The sequence below is a fragment of the Anticarsia gemmatalis genome, chromosome 2, assembly GCF_050436995.1.
Source record: "Anticarsia gemmatalis isolate Benzon Research Colony breed Stoneville strain chromosome 2, ilAntGemm2 primary, whole genome shotgun sequence".
Classification (NCBI taxonomy): Eukaryota; Metazoa; Arthropoda; class Insecta; order Lepidoptera; family Erebidae; genus Anticarsia; species Anticarsia gemmatalis.
Genome location: NC_134746.1, coordinates 2,914,558 through 2,928,825, shown reverse-complemented (window position 1 = coordinate 2,928,825; position 14,268 = coordinate 2,914,558). Strand labels below are relative to the sequence as shown.

General features: G+C 35.6%; 2 protein-coding genes across 6 annotated transcripts in view; one reads left to right on the top strand and one right to left on the bottom strand.

Moving 5' to 3' along the window:
- The window catches only part of LOC142979461 (anoctamin-1-like), a 37,519-nt gene extending 36,176 nt beyond the window's left edge, over window positions 1-1,343 (bottom strand). For 4 of the 5 annotated variants that reach the window (XM_076124372.1, XM_076124380.1, XM_076124390.1 and 1 more), the window contains exon 1: window positions 772-1,343. In XM_076124372.1, coding sequence (XP_075980487.1) covers window positions 772-1,008 — 237 coding nt within the window. In that variant the 5' untranslated portion in view covers window positions 1,009-1,343. The remainder of the gene's footprint in view (window positions 1-771) is intronic. The other variant, XM_076124422.1, reaches the window with a different exon arrangement.
- A 698-nt stretch (window positions 1,344-2,041) lies between these two features.
- On the top strand, window positions 2,042-14,268 carry Stt3A (catalytic subunit 3A of the oligosaccharyltransferase complex). Its single transcript, XM_076124348.1, has 13 exons — window positions 2,042-2,294; window positions 3,079-3,246; window positions 5,437-5,597; window positions 5,889-6,086; window positions 7,777-7,968; window positions 8,415-8,568; window positions 8,861-8,938; window positions 9,120-9,280; window positions 9,801-9,965; window positions 10,372-10,560; window positions 10,889-11,108; window positions 11,940-12,128; window positions 12,495-14,268. The coding sequence occupies exons 1-13, from the start codon at window positions 2,192-2,194 to the stop codon at window positions 12,638-12,640; spliced, it is 2,124 nt and encodes a 707-aa protein (XP_075980463.1). The 5' UTR covers window positions 2,042-2,191; the 3' UTR covers window positions 12,641-14,268.

The window sequence follows — 14,268 nt, the reverse complement described above, 5'->3', positions numbered from 1 at the left end:
TTTAAAAAGAGTCTTATTTATTACACAATAAAGTTTAAAATTGCTTCTGTCAGGATTTAGTTATTGTCAGGATTTACCTAGCCAAATTAAATTTTAAATAATTATTGTATGACAGTCATAAATATTTGTAATATGTACAATATTACTTATTACAATGTACTATATTTTAATTTAAAGCCTAAATGTTATAAACTTATTTTCTTCTTTTGTATTACTTGCAGTAACAAGAAAAGCTCTATAGACAACAGAATGTCTGTCAGAAAGAAAACAATATTTAACTAAGTGTAAAGCACCCTGTGGTTAAAGTGCCCATTACTGCTCAGCTGGAACCCATAAACAATGTTAAATTCCACAAACAACACTTCTTATTTTTATATATCTTAATCCGCCTGGTCTTGAAAATCATGATCTGATCTCCTAAAACATTATTTATAAAATAATCTCTTAGAATAATTAGACATGCATTTTGGCCTAAGATGCTGCACTTTTCTTGTTTCCTGTAAGCGGGTATTACTATAATATTGTTCAATAATCTGAGAAACTTATAAATACAGAATAATGAAAGATGACTCATTTTAACATTTAAAGAGGTATTCCCAGATAGGAAGAATAATTACAGACAAGTACTAGATTAGTTAGTAGCAAAGATTTAGAATTTCAAAACCCACTCATTAGTACCTACTAATTAAGAATTGTATCTTCATCTTGCAAAAAATACCATTGAGGCAGCATAACAACCACAACAACAGCCAACAATTAAAAAAAAAATACCTCGTGGAAGGTTTCTCTACTGCCTCCATCTCCAAAAAGCTGTTGGAACGCGAGGTCATTTCTTTGAGCGTCGGATAAAAAGGATTCAGTCTCCCCTGCGTCGGACTTCTTGTGGTGCAACTTAACACCTCCCGTGTAAATAGGAGTCGTTATCTTCGGCGTGAACACATTTTCCTCGGGTTTTTCGAGAAGCGGTAAAGGCACATCCTCTTCGAGAGATGGATCTCCGTCAGACATCACATAAAAATAACACACCAAACAATTTTCACACCACTACTAATTTGTCGAACCGTTCATATCCGAGTTGGTCTTCCTTCCGAGTTGTTAGTCATCGGTGCTACCGGACTATGGCCAGATTTGTTCTCACGGTAATGAGATAACGATGAACTGAAATCGTATTGGAAACGAAATGTTTATCACTGTCACTCGCGAATGGTACAAACTAATAATTTTATTTTATGTATGTATTAAGGAGGAAGACAAAACTAGACACAGAACACAATAGTATTAATATTTATGTATGAAATGTAGAGAGAGGGATTTGATGTGATGACTGACTGTAGTTAAATGGAAACGAAATGACATCTGTTTCATAAATAGCAAGTTTGACATATCTAAAGCTAAGATAACGAAATGATACCTTCAGCTGCAAGTGCAACAGAGACACAGCATAATTCATGCTAATGATACTAGTTAATGGACCAACTTACTAAAATTGGTTAGCAAGTTGTCCAATTAGATTATTATTTACTTTTTTAAATGGTAGATATATAATAAATATTTATTTAAATAGGACTTATATTGAGCAGTAGTGTTTTATTTTAATCTTAATTAATTATACTAAATTTTTATTTTCATAGCAAGGAATACGTAGGTAAGAATTCTCAGGATTGCACACTTTGGTACCTAGTAAAAATAATTTAATAGCATATTAGAGTGGTGATATTTTCAGATAACTTTTATTATTTTATTCACTCTAAATCACGAAAATAATTAAAACAGTTTCAATAGCTACTAAAGCCAAGGTAGGACCAAGATTAATAATAATAATAATAATAATAATAAAGCTTTATTTTCAGACCAGGTCCATAAGGTTTTTACATCCATAAATATACAATTATTATACATATATTAATATTATAACAAATAACTAAGTGGAACATTATTATTAATCTAATTATACATACATATATAGGTAAAATACTTATTTTCTATACTGAAATGTTTTGACATTTATGTTCAACACAGTGAAGGACATGGCAACAATTTATGCCACGCCGCTCGAGATCTGTCAATTCGCGTCGCCGAAAAACGAAAGGCGATAGGTTGCCGGTGAAATTTATTTTTATTGAACAAGCTGAATAAATATAAGTTTTATTTATGTAAAATATTGTAAACCGAGGGAGCATTCAAATCCAAAATGACGGTGGAGGTACAAGCCAAGTCGAGGCTCCCGCAGCTCTCGTCAGACAAACAACTAACATTTATAAAATTGGCTGTTTTATCAATGGCAGCGATATTATGTGAGTATTTCTATGAGCCATATGATATTTACGATTATTCAGGAGCAATATTAAACAGCGCTTATCGGAACTTTAACAATTTGATCGATTCTTGTTTTGACTTACGTGGTCCTATAGCGATAAGCAATGGCGTTGAAATGTGCCTACTCCACGAAAACAAACCGGTAGACCAATTACGTGAAAGCAATATTGTAGTATCAATCATGTAGAAGTACAGAGGACAGCGTCAGATATTTTTGATCAGTAAAAACATCGCGTTAACCGAAATGCCGCCGGTCAATAAATCACATGCACTTGAAAAAATTGAGGGCGGAATAAATGCTTCTGTAATTCATTATCTTATCAATACATTTCGTTTATTTAGTCGACTTAAAGTGCATTTTATTATACATGTTTGCTATGTAAACATTGCACTGAAACAGACATGATTATCTTTATAAATATTATTTAGATGTAAGACTGGCTGGATAATTAAGTTAGCTTGAATAAACATGGTTGGTGACAATACCTGTTGTTCACTTATAATTCTTATAGTCCACAACCCAGTTTACATTTAACCATAATATAATTCAAATTAAGTCTTAGGACTTAACTTTTGCAACACAACTTTGTAACAGAAAAATAACACACACTGGGAATTTGCAGTCAGAGGTCTTATACTCTATAATACTCATTAAACAGAGTTGATGAACATTTCTCAATAAGTGCAGAATTTGGTAAAATACTTGACATATGGAAGGTGTAACATATAAAATTGTGAACAATCTTATCTCTTGTTCCACAGCTTTTGCAACTCGCCTGTTCTCCGTGCTCCGTTTTGAGAGTGTGATCCACGAGTTTGATCCGTACTTCAACTACAGAACAACAAGATACCTCACAGAGGAAGGCTTCTATAACTTCCACAACTGGTTCGATGATAGAGCATGGTATCCTTTGGGACGTATTATTGGTGGTAAGTTCGTGAACAGTTTTATTTTTAATTGAATTTGACTTTGGAATTAGAGGATAAGGTAAATGTATCTGTATCTAGTTGCCAGATTGGTTGTATCCCTATAGAACTTGAAATAAAAGATAAAAATGTTTTATGATGTCTTTAGGTCTTCATACTGTAAGCTTACTGCTACTTATCCAGTAGAGGTGAAATCAACTTTTAAAAGAGCATTTTTGCATTGACCGAATTTTAACTCAATTTAGAAGTTATGTATGAGCTAACTTGAGTCATTCATTACAGTATATAAACAATAACAATGTAATTAACTTAATTAAAACTTAAATACTAGTAGAAAAATATGCATTCTAACTCAGTTGGAGGCCTAGGCTAGCCCTGATTCTCATATTGAGATGTAGTATCTAGTGTGATTGTAGTGGGTTAATGTTTTTATATATAAGAATATAAATAGGGTGTTTTGTTATCAGAATTCATGGGTATTGTTATTTATTTTCCTCTGTAGTACTCATTGGCAGTGCTCCAAATAACAATTTATATTTTTGTATGTAAATATATTCTAAGTTAGTACACTTGTATTACTTTGTAAAATATCTTTAGTATGTAAAGGCATTTCTATCGGCAAAACCTTTTTCTGGCCTGTATTAATCCTCAGCTAAATTACATCAGGGTAATCCCATAGTTTTTTTTTTCACTTGTATAAAGCAGTTTTTCATAATTATATTTTGTTCAAAACTGAGGAAATGATATATCCCTGTAGCACTGACACTTTAAAATGATTTACAACAAAAAACTTACCAAAAATGCTGTCATTCTGTTTAGTAGAAAATAATTTCTATACCTAGAAAATACAAAGTGTCCTGCTACAATACTATTCTAGTCACACTGAGATTTGAAATGAAATGTGTTTTGCACTACCTATCTATCTATAACAGTGGTTCTCAACCAGTGGCTCCCAACCACAAATGATTTGAAAATAGAAAATTTTGATAATGATTATTACACTTTTTTTTAATATACTTTCATAGAGATCCCTGCTAACAAGAATAATATAAAAGTGGTCCCGGACTAAGAAAAGGTTGGGAACCCCTGATCTATAACAAGTTCAAGTGTACAACAATAGGCTGAACTAAGAATCTAGACCTAGGCATATTCCAGATACCTTCATTAGCTATTAGCAATAAAGCCACACAATCAAACAACCCCCTTTGTTTTCATGAAAACAAGAGTGATGAGACATTGTGACTAAAATTAGTCATTTCTTGTGTGTATTACAAAATAATTGCATTTTCTGTTTACACAGTTGGTAACTGTTCAATCACATTCCATTGTTGTTATAAACACAGGTGTATTTACAGCTAATCTATATTTAGATTAACAAACTTTGAAAGAATGTTTATATGAATCATGAGAATAAAGTATAATTAATTATATCAATTGTATTTGTTTTATGGATACAACAAATTAATAAACCATTCATATTTATTTTTGAATGACTTGAAACATAATATATCAAAACCTTTATACTTAAGCTTCCTTACGTATTAGCGGACCACCACTTAACCACCACGGCGCGGCGGCGGTTGCATATTAAACTGTAACCGCGCGGCCAACAGTTCACGCGGTTAACTGCTAGTGCATAAGTGGCTAAAATGTCCTGTGCTAGTTTTTGAAACACTGTATGTTTTTAATATTAGTACTGTAGCATTTCGAATTTGCTCAGAATATACAAAATGCACTTATACTATTTCTATTTAAACAGTTGCACACACTGTATTTCTTACATTTGTACCTTGTCTTGTACAAACACAGTGTTCAGTGGCCTCCATAATATCGGAATCATTTAATATTCGAGAATTCTCTTTTACATAAAAAAGCAGTCTGAAGACAGTTACTATTACTACTAGGGATGTGTTAAAGAATATTACACGATAATTAGTTACGCTTTCGTATATGCTACTGACACATTTTAAACACAATTTACCTTATAATTTACTAGAGACCCGCCCAACTTCGGTTTGACAGTTACTTTTCAAAAAACTTTCCTCTTGAATCACTTTATCTATTGAAAAACACATTAAAAACCGTTCGTTAGGGACAGACAGTAGAAATCGACTTCGTTTTATACTATGCAGTGTTGATAATGACACAAAAATATCTAGAATTTTTACTACAATCATATTCTTTTTTCGACAGGTACCATCTACCCCGGGTTGATGGTGACATCAGCCACGTTGTACAACATAATGCAGTTCCTGAACATCACCATTGACATCAGGAATGTGTGCGTGTTCCTCGCACCGTTCTTCTCCTCACTCACCACCATCGTCACTTACCTACTCACTAAGGAGCTTAAGGTAAAGAGCACTATATCTGGAAGGGAATTTATTAAACTTGTGCCACATACAATATTTTTCCGCTTTCAAAGTAAGTCACGCTTTGCGTCAGTTGTAAGTGACGAAAAAGGAGCTCCTCTTTTATGACTCAAAATGTTCAAATATCCCATTTAATTCCAAAAAAATCAAGCTACTCTAACTTAAACATACTTTCCTTTGAAGAACTATCAAAATAACAAACCAAAGTTATTTTTAGACTGCATAAAAACACTATTAGACAGGTTTTAAACTGGTATTTATTTTGTGTCGTAGGACGAAGGCGCGGGTCTAGTGGCGGCGTGCATGATCGCGATAGTGCCGGGCTACATCAGCCGCTCGGTGGCCGGCAGCTACGACAACGAGGGCATCGCCATCTTCTGCATGCTGCTCACCTACTACTTCTGGATCAAGGCCGTCAACACCGGCACTATCCTCTGGGCTACTATGACTGCGCTCGCTTACTTTTACATGGTGAGTTACTCTTTAAAATATTCTATCTATACTAATATTATAAAGCTGAAGAGTTTGTTTGTTTGATTGTTTGTTTGTTTGTTTGTTTGAACGCGCTAATCTCGGGAACTACTGGTCCGATTTGAAAAATTCTTTCAGTGTTAGATAGCCCATTTATCGAGGAAGGATATAGGCTATATATCATCACGCTACGACCAATAGGAGCAGAGTACCAGTGAAAAATGTTACAAAAACGGGGAAAATTATGATTCTCTTATGTGACGCAAGCGAAGTTGCGCGGGTCAGCTAGTTATAAATAACATCATAAGAATCTATCTCTTCACTATTTCGTGTCACCTTCGACAGTCTATAGCTCTCCTAAATAATGGCCAAATGCTAAAAAGCATAGCGCCGAGATGCCTGGTTAGTAAGCCACAATGTCGATGGCTATTGACAAATATGCGCTGACTGACATACAATTCCAATACCCACAATCAAAGTATTTACAAACCATTAGAAAGTTAAGAAAGAATATGCAAAAAAAATCTTATTAAAATAAATAACTTCGATAAGTCACTAAAAGTGAACGTATCTTCATTTCATATCCATAACAAATAAATAAGTGAGTAAACAGTTACACAAGTATACTCATATTATACGTAATTATGACGAAACGCTATACTGTAAACATTATGACAGTAGAGTACGCGTTTTAAAATGGCCACCAATTATTCAATCATATCATTACCTTATTATACTACAACTGTTCAAATAATAACAAATCCACACTGTTATGAACTCCAAGAAACTTCTAAATGGGGCACTAATTCAGTGGCCTTTATACACCTTTATTTATTTAACAACAACTAGCAGACACGCGCAACTCCGCTCACGAATCTTCCTTGCCTTTTGTTTTTTTTTCACTCCATACCAACTTTTCCCGTATCTTAAAGACAATTTTACAAAAACAATAAGTCGAATTGGTTGAGCTTTTCTTGAGTTTTGTGCTTATCAAAATATTTGGCGATTAATTCTTATATATAAGATATAACCGTAGATCCAGAGTAAAAGAAAATGTTAATACCAATATTTGTTCATAGGGGAACAAATGGTGGGCACCTTTTTCCTGATTGTCATAAATAATTCGATTTATTCGCATATATCATTGTGTATTAATCTTTATGACAATCACAGATCATTCAGACGACAGCTTCACACCAATAGTTCACTTTGAACTACTTGGTTTTTGCTCTGTCGTACAAAAATAGTCTTAAATTATATGAATACGCCCACCAGTTCCGCTTGTTAACGTTTATGTACCATACAGTTGCGTATTTCTATAAATAACGTCATGTCCTAACTTTAACCAATACTACATTATCACTACATATTATATAATAAGGTCTGTCTGTATGTTCGCTATAAACTCAAAATCTGATAAAGTTATTTTCGTGCGGTTTTCATCTATATTTTATGAGTAGTACGTAAAAACCTAAAGAAATTTCCCACAAAACCATTTGTTATGGTTTTGTGGGAAATTTCTTTTTCACCCAGGGGATGTCAGGCGGGGCGCTAGAAATGTAGTAAATGTGTCCGTTTTTTTTATTTCTGCCTATCTACACTATGGCTAATCAAACCAATTTTGTCATAATTGCAGTTTTAACTACTTATGCCAGTATCAACATTATTTTAAAACATTTTCTTTTCCCAGGTGTCATCATGGGGTGGCTACGTGTTCCTAATCAACCTGATCCCCCTCCACGTGCTCGCGCTCATGCTGCTGGGCCGGTTCTCGGCGCGCGTGTACGTCGCATACAGCACGCTGTACTGCGTCGGCACTATACTGTCCATGCAGATCTCCTTCGTTGGCTTCCAGCCCGTGCAGAGCTCCGAACATATGCTTGTGAGTATTTAAAAAAGTAGTTGATGTATTAACTAAAACGTGTATTACTACGACTTGTACTCTGGTCAAAGTGGCAGAAGTGCCTGAAGAACTCAAAGTTTTGGTTTCAAATTTCGAGTAAGACAATACGCTGTGGGATTTTAACAAATGTTGAGTATGTGACCCGGTATTCTGCAATAAACTCATCCCCTATTTTTGTTAACGCACATATTTGAGTCAAGCAATTTACCCAGAGACTCATTGGCCTATTCAGATTATTAAAGCATTAACCATCGTTTTTTAATATCCATGTTGGTGTGGCTACAAACGAGAAACAAAATGCTTTCAACATAGCGCTGGTGGTCTTCACAAAATCTCACCATTTTCCCTTTCATCTTATCACAAAAAAGCTTGATTTGTTAACCCCTTCGTATAATAAAGTACGTGTAATGTTTGTGTGTGCGCAGGCGTTCGGCACGTTCGGTCTGTGTCAGCTGTACGCGTTCACGCAGTACCTGCGCGCGCACCTATCGGGCGCCAACTTCGAGCTGCTGTTCAAGGCGCTGCTCACCACGCTGCTCGCCACCCTCGGCACTGCCGCCGTCGTACTTACGCTCACCGGTAAGTAAACATACAAAATAACTAATGTCATATAGAGGTTAACGCGGTTAAGGATAAGTTTGCCGTGAATTTTCTTGACGTTTCGGCACTAGTTGCACTACAGGTATTGGTGGTTAGACTGGTTTACTTGCAAATAGTATGTATGTGCTTTTAATATACAACGAATTTTTATAAAACAGTCAAAGCAGATTTCAGTGTAATCAAATGAACTAAAAGAATTTTCTTACATTTTTGAGTTTTAGAAATATTATTCTTTTAATCTGACTAATCTATATGCTGTATTTGTTAACAGGTAAAATCTCACCATGGACCGGCAGGTTCTACTCTCTGCTCGACCCCTCATATGCCAAGAACCACATTCCTATTATTGGTAAGTAATATAAAAATGCATTTTCGGTCTTAACATGTTTTTTTAAAAATAGTACCTTGTGTTTTTAATTTCAAATGATTAATATCGCTAGATGGCCTAAGCATTTGAAGTTTTAAGAACTAGCAACATTCAGCTTCTTTTATCTGTCTATGCATACTACTAAACTTGATTTACTTTACAGCGTCTGTATCGGAGCATCAGCCGACATCATGGTCGTCGTTCTACTTCGACCTGCAGGTCCTGGTGTTCTTGTTCCCCGCTGGACTGTACTTCTGCTTCAGCAAGCTCACCGACGCTAACATATTCATCATTCTGTATGGAGTACTCAGCATTTACTTTGCGGTACGTTACATGCATTTAGAAATTAGTCATATTTTCGTGATATGTTCCAGTTTAGGTTAATCCCTCATTAATACATACTATCTATAGTAGTTAGTATCCAGGTGGGTTGTAGAAAATAACTTTAATAAGTGGGAAAGATAAAAAAAACTCCATTATGCAAAGAGAGCGATGTTGTCGCGTAACGAAAGAACTTAATGTCTTACATTCATACAAGTTAAAGAAAATAGATAACTAACTTTTAGGACTTAATATTTTTTTTTTACATTTCATTGACAAATTAATGTCAATCAAAAAAAATTTTTGGAGATTCTAATATTCGTTGAATAATCTAATCATAAACACAATTACACACAATACCAAACACATGATGACAACAGAAGCTGTAGCACGTCGTAGCGTCGTAGAGACAACTCCGTCGTCTCCGTGCAATGACCTTTACACTTTGATCGCTGACGTCACACACAGCCCCCCTTACATCCCTACCACTACCAACATGCCTTAACCTTGTGTTCATCTCCAGGGTGTGATGGTCCGTCTCATGCTGGTCCTTGCGCCGGTCATGTGCATCGTGTCGGGAGTCGCCGCGTCAAGCCTGCTCAGCTTGCATGTGAAAGATATTGAACCGAAAGTAGAGAAGCACGAGAAGAAGAAGAAACATGAAAATAATTTGGTGTTCAGATCTGAGGTAAGAATTTTGAAGTATTTATATTTTAAATGATGGTTGAATTTCTGTTGTCTATGTCGGTATGTTTCATGCCTTAGTCAACGTATACGTATACATCCATGTACGTTAGTACACGCTAGAATCATAGAGATCTAATTACACCAAAAAGTAGTTGTTTGTAGTCACTTTTCTTTTCACAATTTTTGTTTTCAGATTTCGTTAAATCGTTTATTTATTTCAACTCATTATTGTCATTTTTATGAGTAAATGTTAAAGTTAATGAACTTGCTTCCGCTTTAGAAGTAAGGTCACAAACCTAATGTATATTTAGACTAATGTTTTATAGTTAGCCACGAGTGTCCCAACATTTAAAAGAACTTGTACAATCACTATAATAAGTAATGTGTGTGTGTGTGTGTGTGTGTAGGTGGGCGCGCTGTTCGTGTGCGTGCTGGGCTGCCTGCTGATGTCGTACGTGTTCCACTGCACGTGGGTGACGTCGGAGGCCTACTCGTCGCCCTCCATCGTGCTGAGCGCGCGCGCGCACGACGGAGCGCGCATCATCTTCGACGACTTCCGCGAGGCCTACACCTGGCTCAAGATGAACACGCCTGAGGTATACACACCACAAAGAACTTCATTATTTTATCTCAAGATTACTGATCAAATACGATAATTGTTGGTATTTTTTCATCTGATTAATGAGTCACTGTTGAGAAAAGACTGGTGGAATGAGTGGCGAGCTAGGCCTCGAATAGACCATGCTTACCTAATGTGGAAACTTGGATAGATAACTTAGCATCCCTTCAAAATCTGCTTTAAAGAACTTAGGCAAGAAAGAGGTTTTCCTTAAATTTTTACTTTGATTTTGAAATCTTGACAGCTTAATTGAGTAGTGGATGCTCAGACCCGTCGGCTAAGCTATAATAACTTAATTTGTACAGGATTCAAAAGTGATGTCATGGTGGGACTACGGGTACCAGATAACAGCGATGGCGAACCGAACAGTGATAGTGGACAACAACACGTGGAACAACACGCACATATCCCGCGTGGGACAGGCCATGGCCTCCACTGAGGACAAGGCGTATGAGATCATGAGGGAGCTCGATGTGGATTATGTTCTCGTCATATTTGGAGGACTTGTTGGATATTCGTCTGATGGTGAGTGTTTTATGTGAAATAGGTGCTTTTCCTGTTCGTGTGGTGCTTCGGTCGTTCAGATATATCAACAAGCAATAGGTATACACCTATTGTTTGTTGGTCCATATCGCATTGAGAGCAGTAGTCCAGTCAAGAGATTATTAAATACTAGCTGACCCGCGCAACTTCGCTTGTGTCACATAAGAGAGAATGGGTCAGAATTTTCCACGTTTTTGTAACACTTTTTACTGTTACTCTGCTCCTATTGGTCGTAGCGTGATGATATAAAATATGCTTTTTTTTCACGAAAAATATTCTCAAAATTATTTATATCTCTTAATATAACGAAATCGCGCTAAGGCATATCCGCCATTGAAACAGTTGCCATGACAACGGAATATTGTTAATTCAGTGTCATTATAATATAGAATATTCGCGACTTCGTTTGCAACCTGAATTTTCCCGGGAAATGCGTCATTTTCCCGGGGTAAAAAGTAGCCTATGTCCTTTCTCGAGTATCAAAATATCTCCATACAAAATTTCATGCAAATTGGTTCAGTAGTTTAGGCGTGATTAAGTAGCAGACAGGCAGACAGACAGAGTTACTTTCGCATTTATAATATTAGTATGGATCTAGCTTTTTAATTATTTATTTGGCATATGATTAATCCATGTGTTGACGATATCCAAACGTTTATTATTAACAAATAATGTAGTTTTTTTTCCCTATACTTTATCTGCATTTTTCTTACAACAACGTCGTTTTAAATACTAAATTAGATTCAAAACACTTTTTTCTCGATTTTTGAAATGATAATCATTAAATTTGCAATGTAATGTTGTGTGGTGCAGACATCAACAAGTTCCTGTGGATGGTCCGCATCGGCGGCAGCACGGAGCGCGGCGCGCACATCCGCGAGGCGGACTACTACACGCCGTCCGGAGAGTTCCGCGTCGACAGCGACGGCTCCGGCACGCTGCTCAACTGTCTCATGTACAAGATGAGCTACTACAAGTTCGGACTTGTGTACACCGAAGGAGGTACATGCAACTATACATTCTTGAGTTTCATGAGTTTATATCAATATTTTGAAAAGTATCTCAGAAAATGGTATCATCTTTTCGACAAAATTCATTTCGTAGCTAGAGATAAAGACCCGTGTTATGCAGTTAGTTAAAGTCAAAAAGAGAGATTTTTAATTAAGCTTTCTTCAAAAATTTTCAGTCTCAAAATAAAATCGTAATATCAAATTTTGAATAATACTTTCGTATGATTCACATTCTGATGATAATGTTCTTTGCACTACTTGTTGGTTTCAAAATTCAATATTATCACTAGGCACTTCCTTATAGATATTGTATGTAGTGATTGATGCTATTATTATAAACATTGCTTGTATCACGCAGGTCGTCCGCCGGGCTACGACCGCGTGCGCGGCGCGGAGATCGGCAACAAGGACTTCAACCTGGACGTGCTGGAGGAGGCCTACACCACCGAGCACTGGCTCGTGCGCATCTACAAGGTCAAGCCGCTGCCCAACCGCGGCGTCTAACCACACTGCATGACTTACACTCCGACTTGTACACATACATACAGACAAATGTAATTTACTAGTAATTGCATCAACTATGGACAAATTTTGCAGCCAAGCCCTAAAGAAAACCTTGCCTCATTGTCACCCCTGCAATGTAAAATGGAACATTGCTTCGTTTTAAAACATCGCAATAATATATTAGCTACGAAATTGCGTCCCTTCGAAGAGGATTTATTATTACGTGAGGTGATCTTACGTAGGCGAAAAATACACTAAATAAGTGTTAAACACCATGCAACCTAGGAGCAATGCAGGATTATTATATATCTGACAAATTATAAGCATAAACAAAACTTGTCTAAGAGTGATGTAAGAAATAGACTGTAAAGACAATACATAGTGCCTCTGTTTAAATCAAGCTTTTCATTTACTTGTAGTATGTTATCCACGCTTGCAATGATCTAGAAATGATATTTAATCACGTATGTATGTGTATTTAGTCAGACAAAACAGTGTATGTGTTTAGTTAAAAATTAAGGAGAAGTGATAACTATTGGAAATATGAATGCTAAAAGACAATTTATTTGGTTCGATCTATGAGTGTTATCATTACATAGTACACATTGAAAATAATGAAACAAAATGCATTTAAATAGCAAAATATTGAATTACTTATGTTTATTATTAATGTTTCATAGATCAATGTGTACTGTGTATAAACTAACACAGTTTTTATAATTTTATAAGAAGCGTGAAAAGTATGGTGATGTTGGTCAACGACAAATGATAAGAGTGCAATCTTCGTATGAATGTAATTACTTAATGAGAGGGTCTGTAGCTGTATTAATATATTTTATATAACAAACTTGCCGATACGTGGCCAGTTGCTACAGTTTTATTAAACTTCTCCGAAATTATTCAATGATATTTAAGGCTTTACGAACGAATCTAGCCAATTTTTATTATATTTGTAATTCGTCACAAACTCGATACATTGTTACAAAGTGAAGGTGTCACAAACGAGTCTTCTATGTCTTTTCATTAAACAAATGTGCAGGCAATGTCAGTAAGAGTAAGAATAATGCGTAAACTATGAGAGTAAAAGAGATAGGACACCATATAATGTCTTCATGATACGCGCGCGTGTAACATATCTACTACTTTTGTAAATATCTTCGCGTATTATCTGATCGACAGGAAGGCTCAACCCCGTACGCTACAAGAAATATTACGAAACTACAAAACGCATAGATCTATTTATTTTTTCACATCGATGATAGCATTTCTCATATTGTAGGTAAAGCCAGGAGCTTTTAATAAACTGTAGTTTCGTAATATTACTTTCAAATGCTTTTCTTAATATTATATATACAGCGTTTTGTTAACTTAGACTGAATGACTCATTGCATAGTGTGTACTCAATTGTATTTATAGTCGCAGAGTAGATGTATGTTGAATAGTGGTTAATTCACTTAATAACGTCTACCTCTATTTTATACTAGAAGGATAAACGCACAAATAGTTGTCACAATAGTGCCCCTAGACATGGATCATGACACTCGCCTGATTTCATTTGTATTGGTTACAAATTAAGATGAAATGTTGTATAAATTCCTTTTTTATTTTAATTAAAGTTTATTGATAAA

Excerpts from the sequence above, each read along its gene's own strand:
- Stt3A (XM_076124348.1), top strand. The coding sequence starts at position 2,192 with ATGACGGTGGAGGTACAAGCCAAGTCGAGGCTCCCGCAGCTCTCGTCA. Across the intron at positions 6,087-7,776 it reads CGCTCGCTTACTTTTACATG|GTGTCATCATGGGGTGGCTA; the intron begins GTGAGTTACTCT and ends TTCTTTTCCCAG. Across the intron at positions 12,129-12,494 it reads ACTTGTGTACACCGAAGGAG|GTCGTCCGCCGGGCTACGAC; the intron begins GTACATGCAACT and ends TGTATCACGCAG.